Genomic DNA, 19,720 nt, shown 5'->3' on the forward strand with positions numbered 1-19,720 from the left:
TCGGCTTAGGAGAGGGAAGAGAAGGGAAGTTTTAAAGTAGGTCTCTGGTGTTTGGTAAGATATCCACTAAAACTGGGAGGTGGACTGATTATTTACAATGTTGAGTCAACTTAGTTTTCCTAGGCTGCAGGGATGGGAAAGCTAACAACTTTTGGATGTTTCCTTAAATACCGAGTTAAGCTGGTTTGGGTATGGACTGAGGTGGCCCACGGGAACGACAACATCTTAGATAGCTGGGGCAACCCTGGCTCCTGCTGTGTAGAGGGTCTGAAGAGGGCAAGGGCGGGCACTAGAATCCGGTGCCTTTCAGTACTTAAGGTGCACATTTAGGGATCACCTGGAGATCTTGTTAAAATGCAGATACTGATTCAGCAGATCTGAGGTGGTGCATTTCTAACAGGTTCCCAGAGGATGCAGATGCTGCGGGCGCACTTGAAACAAGGTACCAGGGGACATCCAGAACGCCTTAGCGGAAGACAGAGGCCTGTTGGCCATTGTCCTTGAAAGAAGAGGGCTACTGGGCAATCCTTACACGAAGGCCCCTCTGCGGTCCCCCTTAGAGGGGGACAGTGAGGGGTGTGGGGACAAAGAGAAGGACGGCCCGGGCACAGCTGGGAAGGTGGCAGCAGGGGAGGGCGGAGGCGCCGAGGTGCGTCAGGTACAAGTGTTCCGGTGACGGCGCGGGGACCGCCGCACGCGGCCCGGAGCCGCGGCGCATCTCCCCGCGCCGGCGGCGCGATTTCTGCTCTTTGGGCCCTCGGCGGCTCCCATCGCGGCTCCCGCAGCGGAGCGCAGACGGCGACGGCGGCGGCCGGTAGCCCCAGCGCGCGGGCGGGCGCACACCCACCCCGCCGGCCCCGGCGCTCCGGCTCCCGGAAGCGGAAGGGGAGCGCGGCCCGGCCTGGGCGACGGCGGCGGCGCCGGCGGAGGAGGAGGGGGAAGAGCGGCTGGCGGCCGCGAGAGCAGCGGCGGCGAGAGGCGAGCCCGCCGGCGCCGGTGAGTGTGTGCAGGCGCGGGGCCGACGCGGCCGCCCCCGTCCCCCCTTCCGTCCCCCCAGCCCCCGCCCCGCCGGGCCCCCGCCGCCGCCGTTGCTGCCCGGCGCCCGCCGTCCTCACCTGGCCGCGCTCCCGCCCGCGCCCTGCCCCTCCCCGCACCTGCCCCTCTCGGCACCTGCCCCCGGCACCTGCCCCCTCGCCCGGGCTCCGGCTCCAAACCCCGCTCGCCCGGGCCCCGCGGGTCTCAGAGCAGCTGCAGCCGGAGCCGCAGCCGCCCGCCAGCTCCCCCTCCCAGAACTGGGGGTGGGGGTGGGGGGTGGGTTCCTGCTCTAGCCGAGGTGATTTAGGGTTTTTTTCCCCCCCGCTTTTGCTTTTTAATTTATTAAATCTGTGCCCAGAGTTTCTCGCCTGTGAACTCCAGTTTCCCTCTCTGCATCCCTGCCCGGAGATCTGCGCAGGGATCCCGGATTTATCGGTGTTGTCGCAGCCTTTCATTCATTTCCAGATGGCTGGTGTGAGGCTGCGGAGGACTAGGCGGGAGCAGAAATAGTTTGCTCCTTTATTGACCTTCTGCCTCCCTCTCTCTAGATCTGAGAATGATTTTGAGAAAATGGCTTATGGATGGATGGCAGCAGTTTGCACTTGTTACCATTCACGATAATAAATAGGTCGCTGGATTTTAAGTGTAGAGTCCATTTAAAGTTGTGGTTACTCAAGCTATATTTGGGTCACATTTTAAAATCCCTTGTGAGTCAGTGGAGGATGTCTGTATCTCTAGGGCTGAGAGAACCTGACCGGTTATTACTCGAAAATATTGCAGTTATGGCAGTCCCATAAAAGTACAAGAGGAAAAAAAAAATCAAGGTCATTGTGGGTGGGTCATAAATCATAGTGTTAAGTTACAGCCTAAAAAGACAACTGAGGATAATTAATCGCAAGTTGAAAAAGATGATGTGTCAGTGGATCCTCAGCCTAGGATGGTAATATGTATGTATCCTTAAAAAAAATTCACTACCTTCCTTGTGGTAAAAATAATAATAACGAATAAGAATAGTTATCATTTGATGATTGCTTGGTATGTGCCTTCCTTGGCTTTTTGCGCAATGGCTTGTTAAATCCTTCCATTTCTTTAGATTTTGCTTATTTTACAGATAAAATCTAGAGCAGTGTTTTATGTTGCTTTAGTTGTTCGACCTCTTAATGGCAAAAAGATTTTTGAGGAAGTGATGAGGAGAGAAATCAATTGGAAGGAAGAACCAAATGAGATTGAGTGTAGTGGAAAGAAAAACTCAATTCTAGTCCCATTGCTGTCACAGTCTAGCTGTAGGGTCACGGATAGGTGAGTGACTCACCCTGTTTTCTCATCTATACAACTAAGGAGTTAGGCTAAAGTCTTCAAGGCTCATTTGAGCTTTATATGTTACATTTGTAATTAATTTAAAACCCTTTAGCATGTTAAGAGCACATTTTAAGCATACACCTGCAGAAATATTGGGAAAATTATATCAAAATATAACTAAAAGTATATATATTTCTATACTTTTGGAATAGTATTTGGTGTTGAATTCCTCATTTTGGATGTAAACCAACAGGATCATATTAGGTCCCTTCAAACTGTGGTGATTTCTGTTAAATGTAAAATACTTTAGAAGCTGTATTCTAAAATACTTTAGAATCAGTGAAATAGAACATATTTTAAAGATTTTATTAATTTATTTGATAGAGAGCACAAGCAGGGGGAGCGGCAGACAGAGGGAGAGGGAAAAGGAGGCTTCCCCAGCAGGGAGCCTGACTTGGGGCCTCGATCCCAGGACTTTGGGATCATGACCAGAGCCGAAGGCAGCCACCTAACCCACTGAGCCACTCAGGTGTTCCAAATAGAGCATATTGTCAATAAAATGATGGTAACCGTGTCACACTGCCTATCTCTGGGGTGTTTTATTTAATACAAGAAATGTAGGTATTTTAAATGCACACATGTAACCATCAGCTTAACAGATTCTGAAGAAGTGATCATCAGTATGAATCATAAAATTTTTACTACTTATTTGCCTACTGCCTGATTTCTTTAATTCATAGGGCCTGATTCAGAACCCGTGGAAAAGTGCATGGATAAAATAATGCGATGTATTAGTGAAGAAACTAATTGAGAAGTCTAGTATTGTCTCCATGGAGCTTTTTTTCTGGGGTTGTAATTGAGTGTGAGTCAATACAATCTTTTTCAGCATAGAAGGCTACATACTGGTAGTATCCATATTAATAGGTATAACAGGGAAGACAGAGGAAAAGCTATTTTTATTCCCAGGGAGCTTTCCCTAAGCTCAGTTTTACTTTTGTATTAAGGCATGAAGGAGTTTTATATTGCTTCAGTGAAACATTAGGGCTTAGAGTCAATTTTTCAAGTGCACTAAGTATAAATGGCATTTTAACATCGAGTAGAATAATCAGTGCACTTATAGCTCTTATTTAGTAAGCGCTTTAAGCTGAAAATGTTTGAACTCTTTTGTTATCAGTGAAAAACACAGGTAAGAGACAAGAATACATGAGGAAAAAACCCCTTTTTTATTGTCAGCATAGTGATTCATTGGTAAATTGAATAAACCTAGTTATTCACAGATGTAGCACTGTTCTCGTTGGTAGCTACCTTGACAAAAATATCTTAGGATGATGGTAGGTTATTTACTTATTTCCTCTTTTGACGTACCCTAGGGCAAAGACGTAACATTTTCCAAGTTTGTCTTCTGCCATTTAGGCCTCCTCTTGCCCTATACTTTACCTTGTAGATAAATTAACTTCATCCCATTTAAGAGGCCGACTAGGTATCTGCTCCCTTCATCTAACTGTTGCTGCTTCCACAAAAGGGCAGGTTAGGTTAAAAATTAGTATTTTGCCATTCGCTGATGAGTTTTATGTTAGTTCTTTCTAACTTTAACATGCTCTTGTGTGATCTCAGCCAGGTTTCTGATTTTAAGCCTTTTATCCATAATTATGGAACAAATAATCTCCTGTAGGATTTTCAGCTTCAAGCAAGTAAAGAGTGATGATTTCTTTTGGTAGTATTGTTGTTGAACTGTTCCTGCTTTGGTAAAGTCTGTTGAGAAGGAAATCTGATTTGTTGTTTTTCAGTTTGTCTTGGTGGAGTGGGTACTAGAGGTAGGTAGCCAGTTTCCCTTCCCCCTTGGAAGAACGTATCAGGTTCATGTCCAGGAAACACCAGAGCCTCTTCATTTTTGGCTTTTACTTTATCTGAAGGTTTTTCCTTGTGCTGTGTTTGAAGCAAAGGTTATCTGTAGCCTTCTGTCCTACTCTACATTCAGCCTTAGTTCTTCTTGCCTTTCCTGATCCTCTCCCACATCTCTATCTTCTAAGTGAAGATTCTCACGTGACATTTTATACTGACTCAAGCAGTATTTGTTATCTTTAATTCATATTATCCCACACCTTCGAAGCAACTTTTACTTTCTGTTAGGGAATTCTGATGAAGTGTATCACTGCAGTGCAGTATTTTTAATGGATGTATTAATTTACATATATTTTTCACTCATGAAACAGGCACACAGAGGAGCAATGGCTTATGTTCAGTTTTGCCTAGAATGTAGTGATTAAAGGACTTGTTCTAGAAGTGGGTTCTTGAAACCATTGATGGTGCAAGTATGTTCTGCTTTGACACTTTGCCTACCCACATTTTCACAAAGAATTCCTGGAGAACTCAGCATTGAGTCAAAATTGTGCATTCTTCATTAGTTTCTGAAAGCTGGTCCTGATTTGCTCCTGTGTTTTAGTCCTTAAATTACCAGCCCTTCTGCTTTTCTGCTTTTCCTTGAAAGACTTTGGTTTGAAGGTTTTAGTTCACTCCATTTTAGACCAAATCTCTATTTTCAGTTTTCTGCTTGAAGAGACCCCATGCCAACATGTGGAAATAAAACTTCCTCTATGCTCCTAGTATGATAACAGCTGAAAGACTGGGCTGTGGGAGGCTTCTTATTCCTGACAAGTGTTCTCAGTCTTTAGTGTTAGAGGAAGTAGAGCTGGGGTATGGTTAAATTGTATCATGACTTTAAAGATAGAGACCCAGAAACATTGTTTGATTCTGGAGTTTGCAAGACTAGAAGTAAAACTTAATTTGTCTCTCTTCCTCTCCTGTCTCCCACTCCCCTTTAAAGTTACTGTTTTGGGAGTTGCTTTTCATTTGTCAGGCAGTTTCTCATTTAAGCATGACAACAATTCCATGAGTTATTTTTATTACCATTTTACAGATGGCTAAACGGAAGCTTGAAAAGAAACGGCAGCTTGGAGGCTGTGTCATAATTTGAATGTGGCTCTCTTTTTCATATCCCCACAAGATTAATTTGCTACTCTTGAAATAAACTGAATACTTATATGATATTTAAAAAATTGAATTAACCCCTTGGCTAATTATTAGAAACAGAGCCTGATATGTTTTTTAATTAAAAAAATATTTTTTAAATGATTTATTTATTTTAGAGAGAGAAAGAGAGAGCAGGAGCAAGAGGAGGGGCAGAGACAGTGTGGAGCCTGATTTGGGGCCTGTCCCAGGACCCTGAAATCATTACCTGAACTGAAATCAAGAGTCAGCTGCCTAACCGACTCAGCCCCCAGGGGCCTCTGTAGCTTGATAGTTTAGGTAGAATTATTTATCCTGGCCAATTTTCAGAGTAGACAACATCAGAAGTTAAATATCTATATAAATATATTTAAAAGTATATAGTTGTAACTTCATTTTAAGGTGCAGTTTTAAGTTTAAATTTTATATATCTGTATATTAACTTTTCTTTTGGGAACTTTCTGTGGGATTTGTTTTGTTTGTCCTGTGAATTGTTGATTGTATTCTTTTAGACATCACGATGTTAAAAATATCTAATGACTTTATGATCTTTTATAGTTATGAAACTGGGATATTATTTGTTATCTCCAAATTACATGGAATTTTAAACCAGCATTGTTTTTGTACCTCATAGGTGAGATTTGATTCCATGATGTTGGTGATACTGCTGCTGAATTAGATAAAATGGTCATCCCATTGGAAATGCTGTGGTGCAGTGTAGCTCTAATAACTGAAAATGTAAAGTAGGAGTTTTCCTTGAGCGTAAGCCAGTGAGTGACTGGAGTTTGACTCATAGATGTTTGACTTGGGCTGTTACCTAATAATTCTGACAGGAAGTACTGTTTTGCTGAAACTTTAGGAAGCCACCCTAGAGTCATAGCCATAGCAGCGTTATTGACTTTGGCCCTGTCTCAGACATTTTGTAGTACTGTATTTAATTTTGCTTGTGATATTTTTCTAGAAGAAGATCAGCTCATTAATTTGCTATTAGTGTAGCAGCTCCTCTACTTTGTCATTACATATTTTGTCTCAAAAAAAAAAAAAAAAAATCACAGGTGCAGGCAAGGAAAGCACTCTACACTAGCTTAGAAAGTTAGCGTAGAAACAAATTGCATTTGACAATCTAACAATTATGACCATAGAAAAATTGATGCTGGGAGAAAATAGAGTTAAAGTCTATAAGGGGAATGGTAATGCTAATGATTTAGGTATATTTCTCACATACTCAGAATGTAATACTTTCCTTTTGCTATCGTAAGCAATGTACTTCAGACACCCTGAACTTGTCCTTCATTTCCTGTCTTGGAAATGGTGCTACCCTTTATGTAGTCCCTACACCAAAAACCTACAATCTGCCCTTTGCTTTTTTTTTTTTTTTTTAAGATTTTATTTATTTATTTGAGAGAGAGAGAGAGAGTGAGAGAGAGAATATTAGAGGGGAAAGAGGAGAAGGTCAGAGGGAGAAGCAGACTCCCCATGGAGCTGGGAGCCCAATGTGGGACTCAGTCCTGGGACTCCAGGATCATGACCTGAGCTAAAGGCAGTTGCTTAACCAACTGAGCCACCCAGGCGCCCCTACCCTTTGCTTTTAATTGATCACCAAGTTCTGTTGATTTTACTTATTAAATTCTTAATCTGCCCATTTCCAGTGTGTCTCCTGTCCTAAGTTGAGTATTCGTTCTTTACCCCAGTTGTTCCACACTCCCCTTATAAGTCACTACTGTTTCGGTCTTCCCCCTGCCCCTCCTTTCTCACGTGGGTGACCAGGAAGCAGAGCTTATTTCATGTAGTCAGTTTTGGATCCTTATCCATCCACCCAAGTCCATCCTTCCTAGTGTTGCTGTTCTTCCAAAATGTGAACTTCACCACGGCATTCTTCCCCCTAAAATCCTGCAGTGGTTTCCCACTGTTTGGTGCAAAGTCCAAACTCATTAGCATGGTTTAACAGTGTTTTTTGCTCTTAGACCATTCTTTTCTTGTGGGTCATGAAATCCCTTTAGTGGACTGTGACCAACGTTATATATTTTTATTGAAGTGAACTAGGGTAAAATAGAGTAACAGTGTAGTAAGAGCAAATATTTTATTAAACCTTTTGAATTATATTTTATTTAATGAGTATAAAACATTCTCATATATATTTCTGTGTGTACTGGTAATATTATGAAATATATTTCTTAGAGGTGAGTGTACTCAAAAGGTTAAACATGTTTTACCCCATTCTTCCATATGCAGTGACTCTAGTCATTTCGGTTTACTTAGGTTTTCTCTGCCTGCTTCCTATTTTTTATTTTGCTCTCTTGTTCAGAAGAGCCTCCATTCTTTGACCAATTAACTCACAGGTTTCACTTTCTCCAGAAACCTTTTCCTGATGGCACCTCACCATAAGAAATACCTTTTGTACTACTACCTAGTATGCGCATAAATATTCCCATAACTGAAAAAAGTTCCATGAACCAGTACCCTTCCTATATGAGCTGCATTCCTGCCATCTTGCCCTCTAGCTCACCTTGTCTTAGAAGCAATTGATCTGGTCTGATACCTAGTCTGTCTGAGGATGGGGCCCATCTCTTTTTTATCTGTATCCTGTGCAAAAGCATAATATATAATCAATAGATGCTAATTGAATTAATAAGATGCTGAATCTGTGTGTGTATGTTATCTAGAACTCTTTACAGTATTATTGTTTAAACTTAAACTGTAGAAACTAACTTTTATGGTTGATTCTCTTGATGGTTCATTACAGGAGGATAGCTTTTTCCCTTAAAACATTTTAAACTTAAACTTGCTTCTATTTTAAACTCTTTATGTTTATCAATTGTGATTGTATAGTTCCAGCCTCACATCTTGATAGACATTACAATGCATTTTGTCTCCTCAGTGATCTCAGAATCTGTTGTCATTTTGTGATTTGTGGTCAGGAAGTTTGATGAAGCCCAAATGTTGGACACACAATACTAATTTGATTTTATGGGAACTGGGTGGTTTCAAAAGAGAGAACTTTCCTGTATAATGGTATAATCAAATGCAGATTGTGGGGGGTTGGGGTAGGATATGGAAACACAAAATCAGGTGGAGTTGAGTCATCTTATTTTTGAATTTAAAACTTCTGTAATTGACATTTTCACAGAATATTTAGCAACTTGCAATTTTTATCTTTGTAAGAGATCATTATTTGTTAAACCATTAATAGATTCTCATGGAGAACTGTTACTGAGGAGAGATCCATTTGTTGGGATGTAATTAAAAAAGGAATGAATCAAGATAAAACCTCTAAATGCAAGCACCAGAAAAATTACAACACATCTTGGTGAATTTGCAAGTTGGTAAGTCCACATTTAATTTTACATGGGAATATGTTTCTGTATTATGTGGCATAGTATCCTTAAAGTCTTATTTTTAGATGCATTAAACGACTATTTGTTTGCAAAAAAAGATAATTGTAGTTACATTATGTTTATTTAAAATTTTTCATATTAAATTTTAACTAGGCATTTCCTTGAATAAGAAATTTCTTTTTTCATAGAGAAAAGTAAACTGTAAGTAATACAAATTTCAGAAACAAATTTGAAATGGCTTTATAGCTGATGCTTCTTCACTGCATTTTTAAAAAAGATTAATTTTAAAAACAATATTAGGGTAATAAATATAATGATAAAGAGAGTTTAAATTAAACATCTTATGTACAAGGTTGTATTGTCTCATCAGAACCCCTAGGCAATCTTTATTTTTCAGCTGGTTGAAAAGAATTTAGAAGTGCATATGTTTATTAATAAACTGAGAAGAACACATAAACCATACATGAAATGTGAAAGCTTTCTTTTCACTGCTCTCTCTGTCCTTTAGATAGCCCAATGATAACCATTAGTGTTAATAGTTTGATGGACATGTTTTCTTCTATACTTCTTTTTCTCTATCCATATATAGAAATTACTAATACATGTTTTTTAACAACAACAAAAAAAATCATGTTATACAAACTTTTCTGGAATTTTCTTTCCCCGCCAACATTTAATTGTGAAAAATTTTAAACAGAAGAGTTGAAAAAATTTTATGGTATAACACCTGAATACCTACCTCCTAGTTCTTCCACTAATATTTTATTAAACTTCATCACATGCTCAACCATCTCTTTATCTGTCAATCCACTTTATTTTTTTTGGATCCATTTCATAGTAAATTGCAGACATCAGTACATTTCCTCCTTCCGCCCCCTCCCTGATACTTAAGCCTACTATCATTAGCTAGAGTTCAGTGTTGGTTTATAGGGTTTTTTAAAGATAAATTTACGTACCATGAAATGCACCATTCTTAAGTGTAAATTTGTTGACTTTCGACAAATTCGCAACCTGTGTATCTCAAATTCATACCAAGATAGAGATCTTTATGAGGGAACCAGAGTGTTGCCTTATACCTCTTCCTAGTCTCTCATTATCCTCCTCTCCTCCAGGAAACCACTGTTAAGCTTTTCTCTCATAATCTCCTTTCTTTCATTCAACACTACCTGTGTGTACCCATATGCAGATCTAAGTCTATCTCCTTTTTTCTTTTCTTTTCTTTTCTTTCTTTCATTTTTTTAAATTGCAGTAACTTGGAAATAATGCTACACCTTGGATGTCTTATTTATAATTTATTTGATCAGTCCCCTCCCTCTTCATGAACATTGATGTTGTGCCCAGTTTTTATGATTACAATAAGCAGTGTGTGGAGCACCTTGAATGTATCTGTACCTCCTCACTCTAATGAGTACTTTGGTAGCACTTACTAGAGATACAACTGTGGGTCAAAGAGTTTGACTTTTTTAATAGATACTGCTGCATTGCCCTCTAAAGATGATTGTATCCATTTACATGCATAGCTGTAATGGATGAGAATGTCCTTTTCTCTGTGCTCTCTCGTCATTGAATAATCATCTGTCTTCCCAAAATTTTGTGCATACAAAGGATGAAAAAAAGGATTCAAAAGCCATCCATTTTGAAAAGGATGCAAAATTTTGTGCATACAAAGGATGAAAAAGTTATTTCACATTTTTCTAATCATTAATGGTTAGCCATTAAATTTTATTTTCTTTTGTGAATTGCTTCTTTGTGTATTTACTTTGTATGACTCTCACCAGTCATATGTTGTCCTTTTTTTTTTTTTTTTTAAAAGGGATACTTTGTCTTTTGACTTTGTTTTTGGTTCGTTGTAGGCTTCAGAAATTTTAATCTTTATGTGGTCTCTTAAGAGGTTCTTCCTCATTTCGAGATTACGAAACCACTTGCTATTTTCTTGTACCAGTTTTGCCTTGTGTTCTGGAATTTAGAAGAGGAGAATCACTGTGAGCTGAGGTAGCAGGAAAAATTTCATCTGGAGAGTGAGATTCAAAGTGACCTTGAAGTATGAATTGAATTTAAGTAGAGTAAACAAGATGATAGGGACATTTCAGATAGGAGGAATGAGAGAGGGAATTTTTTTTTTTTTTTTTAATATTCATGGAACATTTATAAGACCATTGGCTGAGGTGGAGAGTCATACAAAACTCTTAAGTTTTGAGAGAACATTTGGCTAGATTTCTTGTAAATTATCTTGGCTACTTTTTATCATTTTCTAAAATCTGCATTTTCATGTTGTAGTTTTCTGTCCTATAATAGTTTTCTATCCCTTTCTTTTCATAGTGATTCGAGTCTTCTTCCTGAAGAAAATACATAGTAAAATTTAGCAGCCAAAAAAAGCAAAAAAGGAAAGGTCGTTTCCTCCTAGAATAGTTTGGGCATTGTAAATATTTATGTAGTCTAGTTTATTAGAGTTGAATTATATCTTTTAAAAAAAAGTTGGTGCTGTAGTAATTTACATCATTAATGACGTTAGTCACAGCACTCAGGTAGAGTTACCAGATAGCAATCTTAAAAAATGTGGAAGTACCAGTATGTCCACTGGTTACATCAAAGTTTGAGTTATGAACTCACCTTTTAATAGACAGATTAGCATGTCAGGATCTCTAGCTAAGGAAAGTATTTTACAAATACCACCCTTCAGATCGGATAGCAGCGCTCTGTGTTCGGTCTGGTCATGGCTCAGGATGTGTAATAGTTTCTGTTCAGCCCTAAGCCACGCCTGGTAGATATTAGCTGAGGGAAGTGATCCTACAGTTCTTCCAGGTACGTGTTTCTGGTTGTAATCTGATTTGGAGCTCTTGGAAGACTACTGTTTGCTTCTCTACAGTCTAGCTGTAAAGCTTATGTGACACTAATTTTCATTCATCAGGTATTTAAAAAACAATTCAACATCTTATTTATTCATTGTTCTGTTTTTCTTTTCTCTGCTCGCTTTTCCTTGGGGATGCTTGTTCTCTTAGAACTTGTTGTCTATATACGCTCACACTTAGGAAAATCAGAAACCCTTTACTCTACTTTTCAGTGTCTAGTATTTTCAGTTGTGAGGAATCTCCTAAGAAAACTCGTTATTCTCTGGTAGAGGAGAGTACAAATAGAGTTCAAAAATATGAATGAGTGAGAATTCTGCTGCTTGTTTTGCTGGCTTGTATGCTTTTCTGCTTGTAATATTAATAAATTTAGAAATAAGAAGTGAAGTTCTCTCTTCTTTGTGATGCTTGGAACTCATGGTCTGTTTCTCAGTCCTGACTGGAACAGAAATATTACAAGGAAGAAGGTACATGAAGTTAATAATATTGAACATGTTGAGAGACAGAGCCTTCTGTCATTTCTTTTGGCACTTGATGGTTGGCAAGACTGTAAAAATAAAAATTCTTTTTAATGTTTCTCATTTTAGCTATGCAGACAGCTTATCATTTGTATTTGAGCTCCTTTAGTTTTTTAAAACCAAGATACCCAGTAAATTAAACAGTATAATTTATCCTCTGTGACTTTCCTCACTTTAAGGATAACTAATAGTTCTTTTAATTTTCTAATTAAAAGGTAATGAAGGTCAACTTTTACTTTTTTTAAAGGCCTCGGTGCTATTCCTATTTTAAAATTCGTTCATAAGGACTAATTTAGACCATACCTGATTTAAACAGTTGAATAGTGTTGCATTTGAGGTTTTTTTTTTCCCTGCTGCTCCTATATTTGCATGTTCTAAAGATGATAGGATCAGGGTATTACTTTAAAATTAGCTAATCCTAAATCTTTCTTCTTCTCTTTGTCCCTGTAGCTTTGTAGCTTTAAAGAACATTGGCATGACCTCTAAGGGCTAGGACCCTGAGGCTCTCCAACTGATGATAGTGAGGGATAGAAGATGATAATCTGGAAGTCATTCTGGAAGTCATTTCCTCTGTAACCCCTAATATCTAGTCAATTAGTAAAAAGTACTGGTTTGATTGTAACTATTTCCTCAGTTGATCTCTTCTCCAAACCTACTTTTGGCTTTTGTCTTTCCTTAGCCTAACCGATCTTTAATTTTATCCTTGACACTAGAGTTTCAATACTTCATTTAAAGTTATAAATCTCATGTTAACTTCCTGCATCAGGAACTTTCCAGTGCCTACGAATGAAGTCTTAGCATTCTAACGTGGCATCTTTGTGTCCTTCATGACGTAGCCCCTTATTTCTCACCCCTCGCTCTCCACTGTGAGCTTTATGACGTAGGAAGGCAATTTGTAATACCTCCTACAACGTTTACTCTTGTATACCTCCTGTTCTTCCTTCTGTTCGCCATACTGTTGCCACTTTTCTTTGCTTGGATAACTTTTACCCATCTTTAAAAACTGAACTCAGATTTTACCACCTGCAGGAAGTCTTGCCCTAACTTAACTAGTCCCCATCCTCCAGGCCTGTAGTGACATCTTGTCCACATCTCAGAAATGTATTAAACCCATTTTTATGACTCTTTTCCACAGTAGACTGTTAGTTACTTTGGGCAAAGACCACATCTCACTTATCATATCTATAGTAACTGATATGTTGTGGTGGCTCCGTGAATAGATTTGTTGAACTGAGTTCAACTCCTTGCCCTAGCATTGAAGTCTGAGGGAAGCTTTTGGATCAGTAGCTTCTAGACACCAGTCTGCTTTATCAGAGACATCTGGGGAACATTTTAAGACATTTTATTGGTTTTTTAGCTTTTATTCCATAAACAGTTATGATTCAGTAGATCTGGAACGGGGCCTGGGAATAAGTATTTTTAAAAAGCTCCTCAGTTGATTCTGGTTTGCTTACAGGTTTGAGAAACACTGTCCTAGTTTATTATTGTATTATTCCATTGTATTTTATGTAAAAGGTGCTCTCTTGACCTTATAAAGTAATTTCCTGTTCAACCCTTATAAATTATATCTACTAAGGTAGACATGTATTTTAAATCACTTGTTCTGATACCATAAACATAGAACTATCAACTTTAAGTGTCTCACTGGGAGGTCGATGAGCATTTTGTTAACATTCGTATGGAAAAAGCCCATTTCTTCTTGAATTGGTAATAGCAAGATTAGTTGGGCTTCATTCTGTGAATTTGAATATTTTTGGCAATTTGTGATTAGTTTCTGCTTTTTATTATGATTTTTCAAAAAATGATTAGGCATTGTTTTGTGGTTTAAAATAAATTGCACAAATCTTTAGTGTACAGCACAGTGAATTTTTACATATGTGAATACCTATGAAGCACCACCCAGGTCAAGATATAGAACAACTCTAGACCTTCAAAGTTTCCCTTATGTCCTTTTGCAGTTAATAAACACCCCTCCCATCATAGGAGGACCACTACTTTGGATGACCATCAGTTAGTCTAATGATTAGGACTAATAATCATTAGATCCTGTCTAATAATCATTAGATAGATCTAACGATCTATCTTTTGATATGTGTCTCACTTCTCTTGGGTTGACACATGGAATTGCTGGGTTGAGAACAGTCTTGTGTTTGGCTCCAATTTATCCTCTATGGTAGCAGTTTATTTCCAATTTATCCTCTATGGTAGCAGTTCATGGTAAAAGTTGGAATTAAATTATTTGAAGATTTTGATGAAATTTGAATACTCTGAAACTTCTCTTTGTTGTCAATGTGTTTCATTTTGTCAAAAATATACAAACAAAACTCAGTGTCATTTTATAGTTGCCAGTAATGTAGTTTCGTTTTAGTCAAATGATTTTTTTCTATATAAGTAACTTTTTTCTTTGTCACCTCTCCTCAGGATCGTCTTTCCTTGTGGGTTGGCACGCAGTTGTAGGACTGCAAAATGGGTCTCCGGATTCACTTTGTTGTTGACCCGCATGGTTGGTGCTGCATGGGTTTGATTGTCTTTGTCTGGTTATACAATATTGTTTTAATTCCCAAAATTGTCCTCTTTCCTCACTATGAAGAAGGACATATCCCAGGCATATTAATAATAAGTAAGTTTCTGATATTTATTTCTTTATATAATTAGTTTTCTCATTGTGAATATTTTTAGAGTATAGTATCAGTATGATAACCTTTTAATATTATTAGTGATATTAATATTATGTTACTTACCAAATTATGGAAATTTTAAAGAAGACTGGCTTTTATAGATTTTGCATGGTTGGATAAATGTGGCATCTCCATATCTAACTGTGAAATATATAAAGGTTGACTTGTTTAAATTGAAACTGGCACAATAGTGCTATTTTGTGTGTGTCGTGTGTATTTTTAATGTTTCTATTGTGTACTTATTTCAAATGTGGAAGGAATTTTAAGAATGTAGATGATGTACGTTACTGAGAAATGGGAATTTCATGTTACAAAAATTGTTGATTATGATAATACTTTGAACTTCTGGATAATTATTTTCTGCTGTAGTTTCATTTGGTGATGGTTTGCTTATGATTAAAAGAATAAGATTGAAATGATATATTTTACATGTACATGGCATTGGCAGTTTCCTTGTACATTATGTCCTTTTGGCCTCAACAAATGCTATGGGAAATATAATCTCTGTTATACAAGTGATAAAACTGACCAGTACCATGTAGTCAGTCCTGGAGTTAGCCCTCAAACTGAATTTCCTACTACTGGTGTGGGGTCTTCCCCTTCCTCTGCCAAATGCCCATTTTTTTCTTCATTTAAAAGGTTGAATTATAATGAATGAGTCTATTTTTCCTTACTGTTATTTTTCTAGTTCTTCTTTTAAAAACTCAAAATTCCCAGAATCTTTATTTTCACATTACATTAATATCACAGGCTCTATGAAAGGAGCAATTGAATGTCTCTAACTCAAAATAATTTAGAAGATAACCAATTAGAGGTAATGAAAAAGTTTAATTGTAGGATGGGTTTTAAAATGCTGCTTTGATTCTGTCAAATATATATTTGTACATGGAGTAATTAAAAGGGAGCCCATTCATTTATGCCATTATGGACAAGGAATCTCTGTTAATAAAAAATCTGATTTATAACAAGTTTATCAGTTATTATGCAAAATAATATTTAAAGTTAATATGTATGAGTTAGTCCTGTTGGCAGTATTATTTGATAAATGAAATGAATGTTTAATTATTTTATTTAATCATTTAATTTTTCCATTTTCATTTTGAAAATTATTCTGATGGCATTAATTAAAACATGCATGTAAACTTTGAATATGCTTCTTGATAAAATGTTTTAAAGAATGAATAACCAATTTCATTTACTTAACTTTCTTATTTATTTCCAAGTATTCTATGGCATTGCCATATTTTGTCTGGTTGCTTTAGTGAGGGCCTCATTTACTGATCCTGGAAGACTCCCTGAGAACCCTAAGATTCCACATGGAGGTATGGCACTCTTCAGATTGGTCACTTTTGCTCTCTCGGCATTATTACCTTTGTGAATGTACTTTATGGCCTTCAGCACGTATTCATTATATATGTTCTCTAACACCACTCGCAAGTCTCTTCTTGATGTTTCCATTCTAGGCTTCTTTTCTTTTCTTTTTTTAAAAAGATTTTATTTATCATCACAAGTAGTCAGAGAGGCAGGCAGAGAGACAGGGGGAAGTAGGGGGAAGTAGGATCCCTGCTGAGCCGAGAGCCTGATGTGGGGCTCCATCCCAGGACCCTGGGATCATGACATGAGGCGAAGGCAGAGGCTTAACCCACTGAGCCACCCAATCTCCCCTAGACTTCTTTATTTAAAATTGCAAAGCCCAGCTGACCCCCGGTATCCCCCACTCCCTACCTCTTATTTGTAGTTTACTTGGTTTTCTCTTCTCACACCCTAGATCTGTACAGCCTCTGTGAGGATACCGATTTTTTGTTTTGTTTTCTTCGTTTGTTCAGTGCTCTGTCCTTAGTGCCCATCTCTGTCACTTAGTAGATGCTTGCTTGGTAAATGCGTGTTGAATGATACATAAATACCTGATACATTTTTATTTAATAAACGAATCTTTTTGGTGGTTCCCCTCTCTTGATGATATTATAAATAGAATATTGCTTAGCATAAATATTTGTAGTATAATGATAACGTTGCCTGTATTTTTCTGGATTCTGACAATTCAGTGAAAAGTTGAAAGCTTTTTATTCTAGTGTCAATTGAAGTTGGTTTTGGGTCACCTTGTTGCACCATTTGAACCACGAAAATGAATTGAAATGTATCACTTGTTTTATTATGTGCCAGGTATAGTAAACCTCAGGAGCCCTCTTTCCTCAGTTTCACTTTTTGATCATTTGGTCTACCAGCTTTGAGAACTGTCTGTACTTTCTTCTAAGAAGACATGTCTATGATTTTGTTGGACATTAGAGAATCAGAATACTTCCTATAGTGTTTCAGTGCTTTCCAACCTTGCTGACATGAGACATTAGAGTTGCGGGGGAGCTTTTAAAAATCTCAGTGTCCTGATCCCAATCCCGTATTAATTAAATCATAACATATGGAGCTAGGAGCTAGATACCAGCATTTTTCAAAGATTTCAGATAATTTCAGTGTATAAAAAATTGGGGAGCCTATTAATTCCTTCTGAAATTAGATTAGTGGCAAATCACGAAGGGAGCCTCCCTTGAGTTCCTGAATGTTGTTTTTTGAAACCCATCATTTAGGGACTTACGTGGCCTTGCAAGTTTAATGATTAAATGGGAATGATAGATACTAATGTTTACATGACTATAGAAGTTTCTGAGAACTGTTGGAGTATTTCGTTTCTATTCACTTATAGAAGCCTTATCACCGGCAGTTATTTTTTGTGTGTGTTTGGGTGCAGACAATGGCAGTCTGCAACTTGTACTGAATCTCTTTTCTCAACTAGCCTAACCCAAAGAAAGGCTTTCTAACACATAGGTGAATGTATTGCCTCCTTCAACTCTAGAGCCCAGTGTTTCCAGAAATTAGAGAAGCAAGCCTTTTCTAACTCAGGACCGTTTTGTGATGAGCACTGGGTATTATACGCAACTCATGAATCATTGAACACTACATCAGAAACTAATGATGTGTAATGTGGTGGCCAATTGAACATTAAAGAAAAAAGGACCAATTTCTGATGAAATCTTCAGTGTGCAGTGGTCAAACACTCAGATGCCTACATGGATCAGATACTGCTCATCAGTGAGAGGGGCCAAGAAAGAACCATTTCATATTGAAAATCTCATATCCAAAGGCAGCAGCTACAGGGAAATTGTCTTGTAGGCCCGGTATTCATAGATCTTATAATTTTTAAAGAGAAAACAGAGAATTGGAGGGTTTTTTGGTTTGTATTTGTTTTTAAAGATTTTATTTATTTATTTATTTAAGAGAGATAGAGAGACAGAGTGAGACAGCATGAGAGGGGAGGTCAGAGGGAGAAGCAGACTCCCCAGGGAGCTGGGAGCCTGATGTGGGACTCGATCCCAGGACTCTGGGATCATGACCTGAGCTGAAGGCAGTCACCCAACCAACTGAGCCACCCAGACGCCTGAGAATTGCAGTTTTTGAGAGAACTTTTATAATTTAAAAAAAACTAACAACTAATTAAAAATTTTACAAACATTGGTTTTAGATGAATACCAAACAAATGATGTCTGTATGCCTAAATGAATCTACAGGAAACCACCCTATTACCTTTAGCTTATAGACCCTGGTGATAGAAGACTCCACGTTACCTTGCTGCTGTTGGCATTCTCTCTGATCTCAGTTGACATTTGGCATAGTTTTTTCCACTGAGTCCCAAAGACTTAACTTTTGCCCAGTTGAAGAAAAAAATACATTCATTTATTGTATTTTAATGTCTCCAAAGTCTTTTACTAGTTCCTGTCATTTGATTCTCATGGTAATTGCAGGAGGTATTTGACTGAATAATCAAGTGTAGCTTTGTCCTCTCTGGGTCACAGAGCAAGTTGTTGTAGAGCTGCTGTGACACTCAAATACTTGTCTCCATCCTCTTTTTTACCACGTGTCTATATTGAGATTATTAATTTTAGCCCTTTATTCACCTTTGCTTTGATTCTGGGGAAAATTGAAGTCATCATGTGCCTTGTGATGCTGATTTCCTGATTATTTTGTAAATACGGTTTTAACTTAGTAAAAAATACAAAATTTGAACAGTGAAAAAATAACATCACACGACTAGAGAGTAGGGTCTATAAAAAGTGACATTTATCATCATTGTTTTAAGGTTGAGCAGTTTCATATAATTGAATTCTTTAGGAAAGGAAACGTAAGCCCTAATACTTTTGATTTTAACCACGTGTTAGTTGAATTACTCTGACATAGTTTACATGACTTTCTTTTTTTAAAAAAATAGATTTTAAATAAATTTAGTATCTATGTGGCCTGCCAAATATGTGAGGCAGTTTGAATATAAGAGGATGTTCCTCTGTCCCACACAAAGATCCCCAGAATTTGATTTTTATAAAGTTCTTGGGATGTAGATGAAATAGTCAAATGAAGTAATTAAGTGTTTATTTATATTTAATTAATCCCATGCATGTTTGAAATATAGAAATATTACTTTATGTCATTTTCAAGTTTTATGAAATGATTTTATTCAATCTCTTAACCTTAATAAAACAGCTTTATTGAGTATAATTCATACATCATATGATTTACCCATTTTAGATAGACAGTTTAGTGATTTTTTTATGTCCACAGAGTTGTGCAACCATTACCACAATCAGTGTTATATAATTATGTATGTACGGAAACTCTACATTCAAGGCGGGGCTTGAACTCATAACCCAGAGATAAAGAGTTGTGTGCTCTATTTACTGAGTTAACCGGGGGTCCTACCACAGTCAATTTTAGAACTTTTTTTTTTCTAGATTTTATTTATTTATTAGAGTGAAAGAGCACAAGCAGTGAGATGGGGCAGAGGGAGAGGGAGAAGCAGACTCCCCGCTGAGCAGGGAGCTGGACATGGGGCTCCATCCCAGGACCCTGAGATCATGACCTGAGCTGAAGGCAGAGGCTTAATCAACTGAGCTAGGTGCCCCTAGAACATCTTCATCACCAAGCTCTTAACTCACATGTTTGACTTCAGTGTTTTTGCC

The 19,720-nt window shown here is 37.8% G+C and overlaps 1 protein-coding gene across 1 annotated transcript in view; it reads left to right on the plus strand.

Moving 5' to 3' along the window:
• The first annotated feature begins 876 nt into the window (after nt 1-876).
• ZDHHC21 (zinc finger DHHC-type palmitoyltransferase 21) overlaps nt 877-19,720 on the plus strand; it is a 60,118-nt gene continuing 41,274 nt past the window's right edge. Inside the window, exons 1-4 of the mRNA XM_059411614.1 lie at nt 877-996; nt 8,531-8,663; nt 14,461-14,659; nt 15,941-16,039. Of these exons, the coding sequence (XP_059267597.1) occupies nt 14,506-14,659; nt 15,941-16,039 (253 nt within the window). The 5' untranslated portion in view covers nt 877-996; nt 8,531-8,663; nt 14,461-14,505. The remainder of the gene's footprint in view (nt 997-8,530; nt 8,664-14,460; nt 14,660-15,940; nt 16,040-19,720) is intronic.

The sequence above is a fragment of the Mustela nigripes genome, chromosome 9 (genome assembly GCF_022355385.1).
Source record: "Mustela nigripes isolate SB6536 chromosome 9, MUSNIG.SB6536, whole genome shotgun sequence".
Taxonomy (NCBI): Eukaryota; Metazoa; Chordata; class Mammalia; order Carnivora; family Mustelidae; genus Mustela; species Mustela nigripes.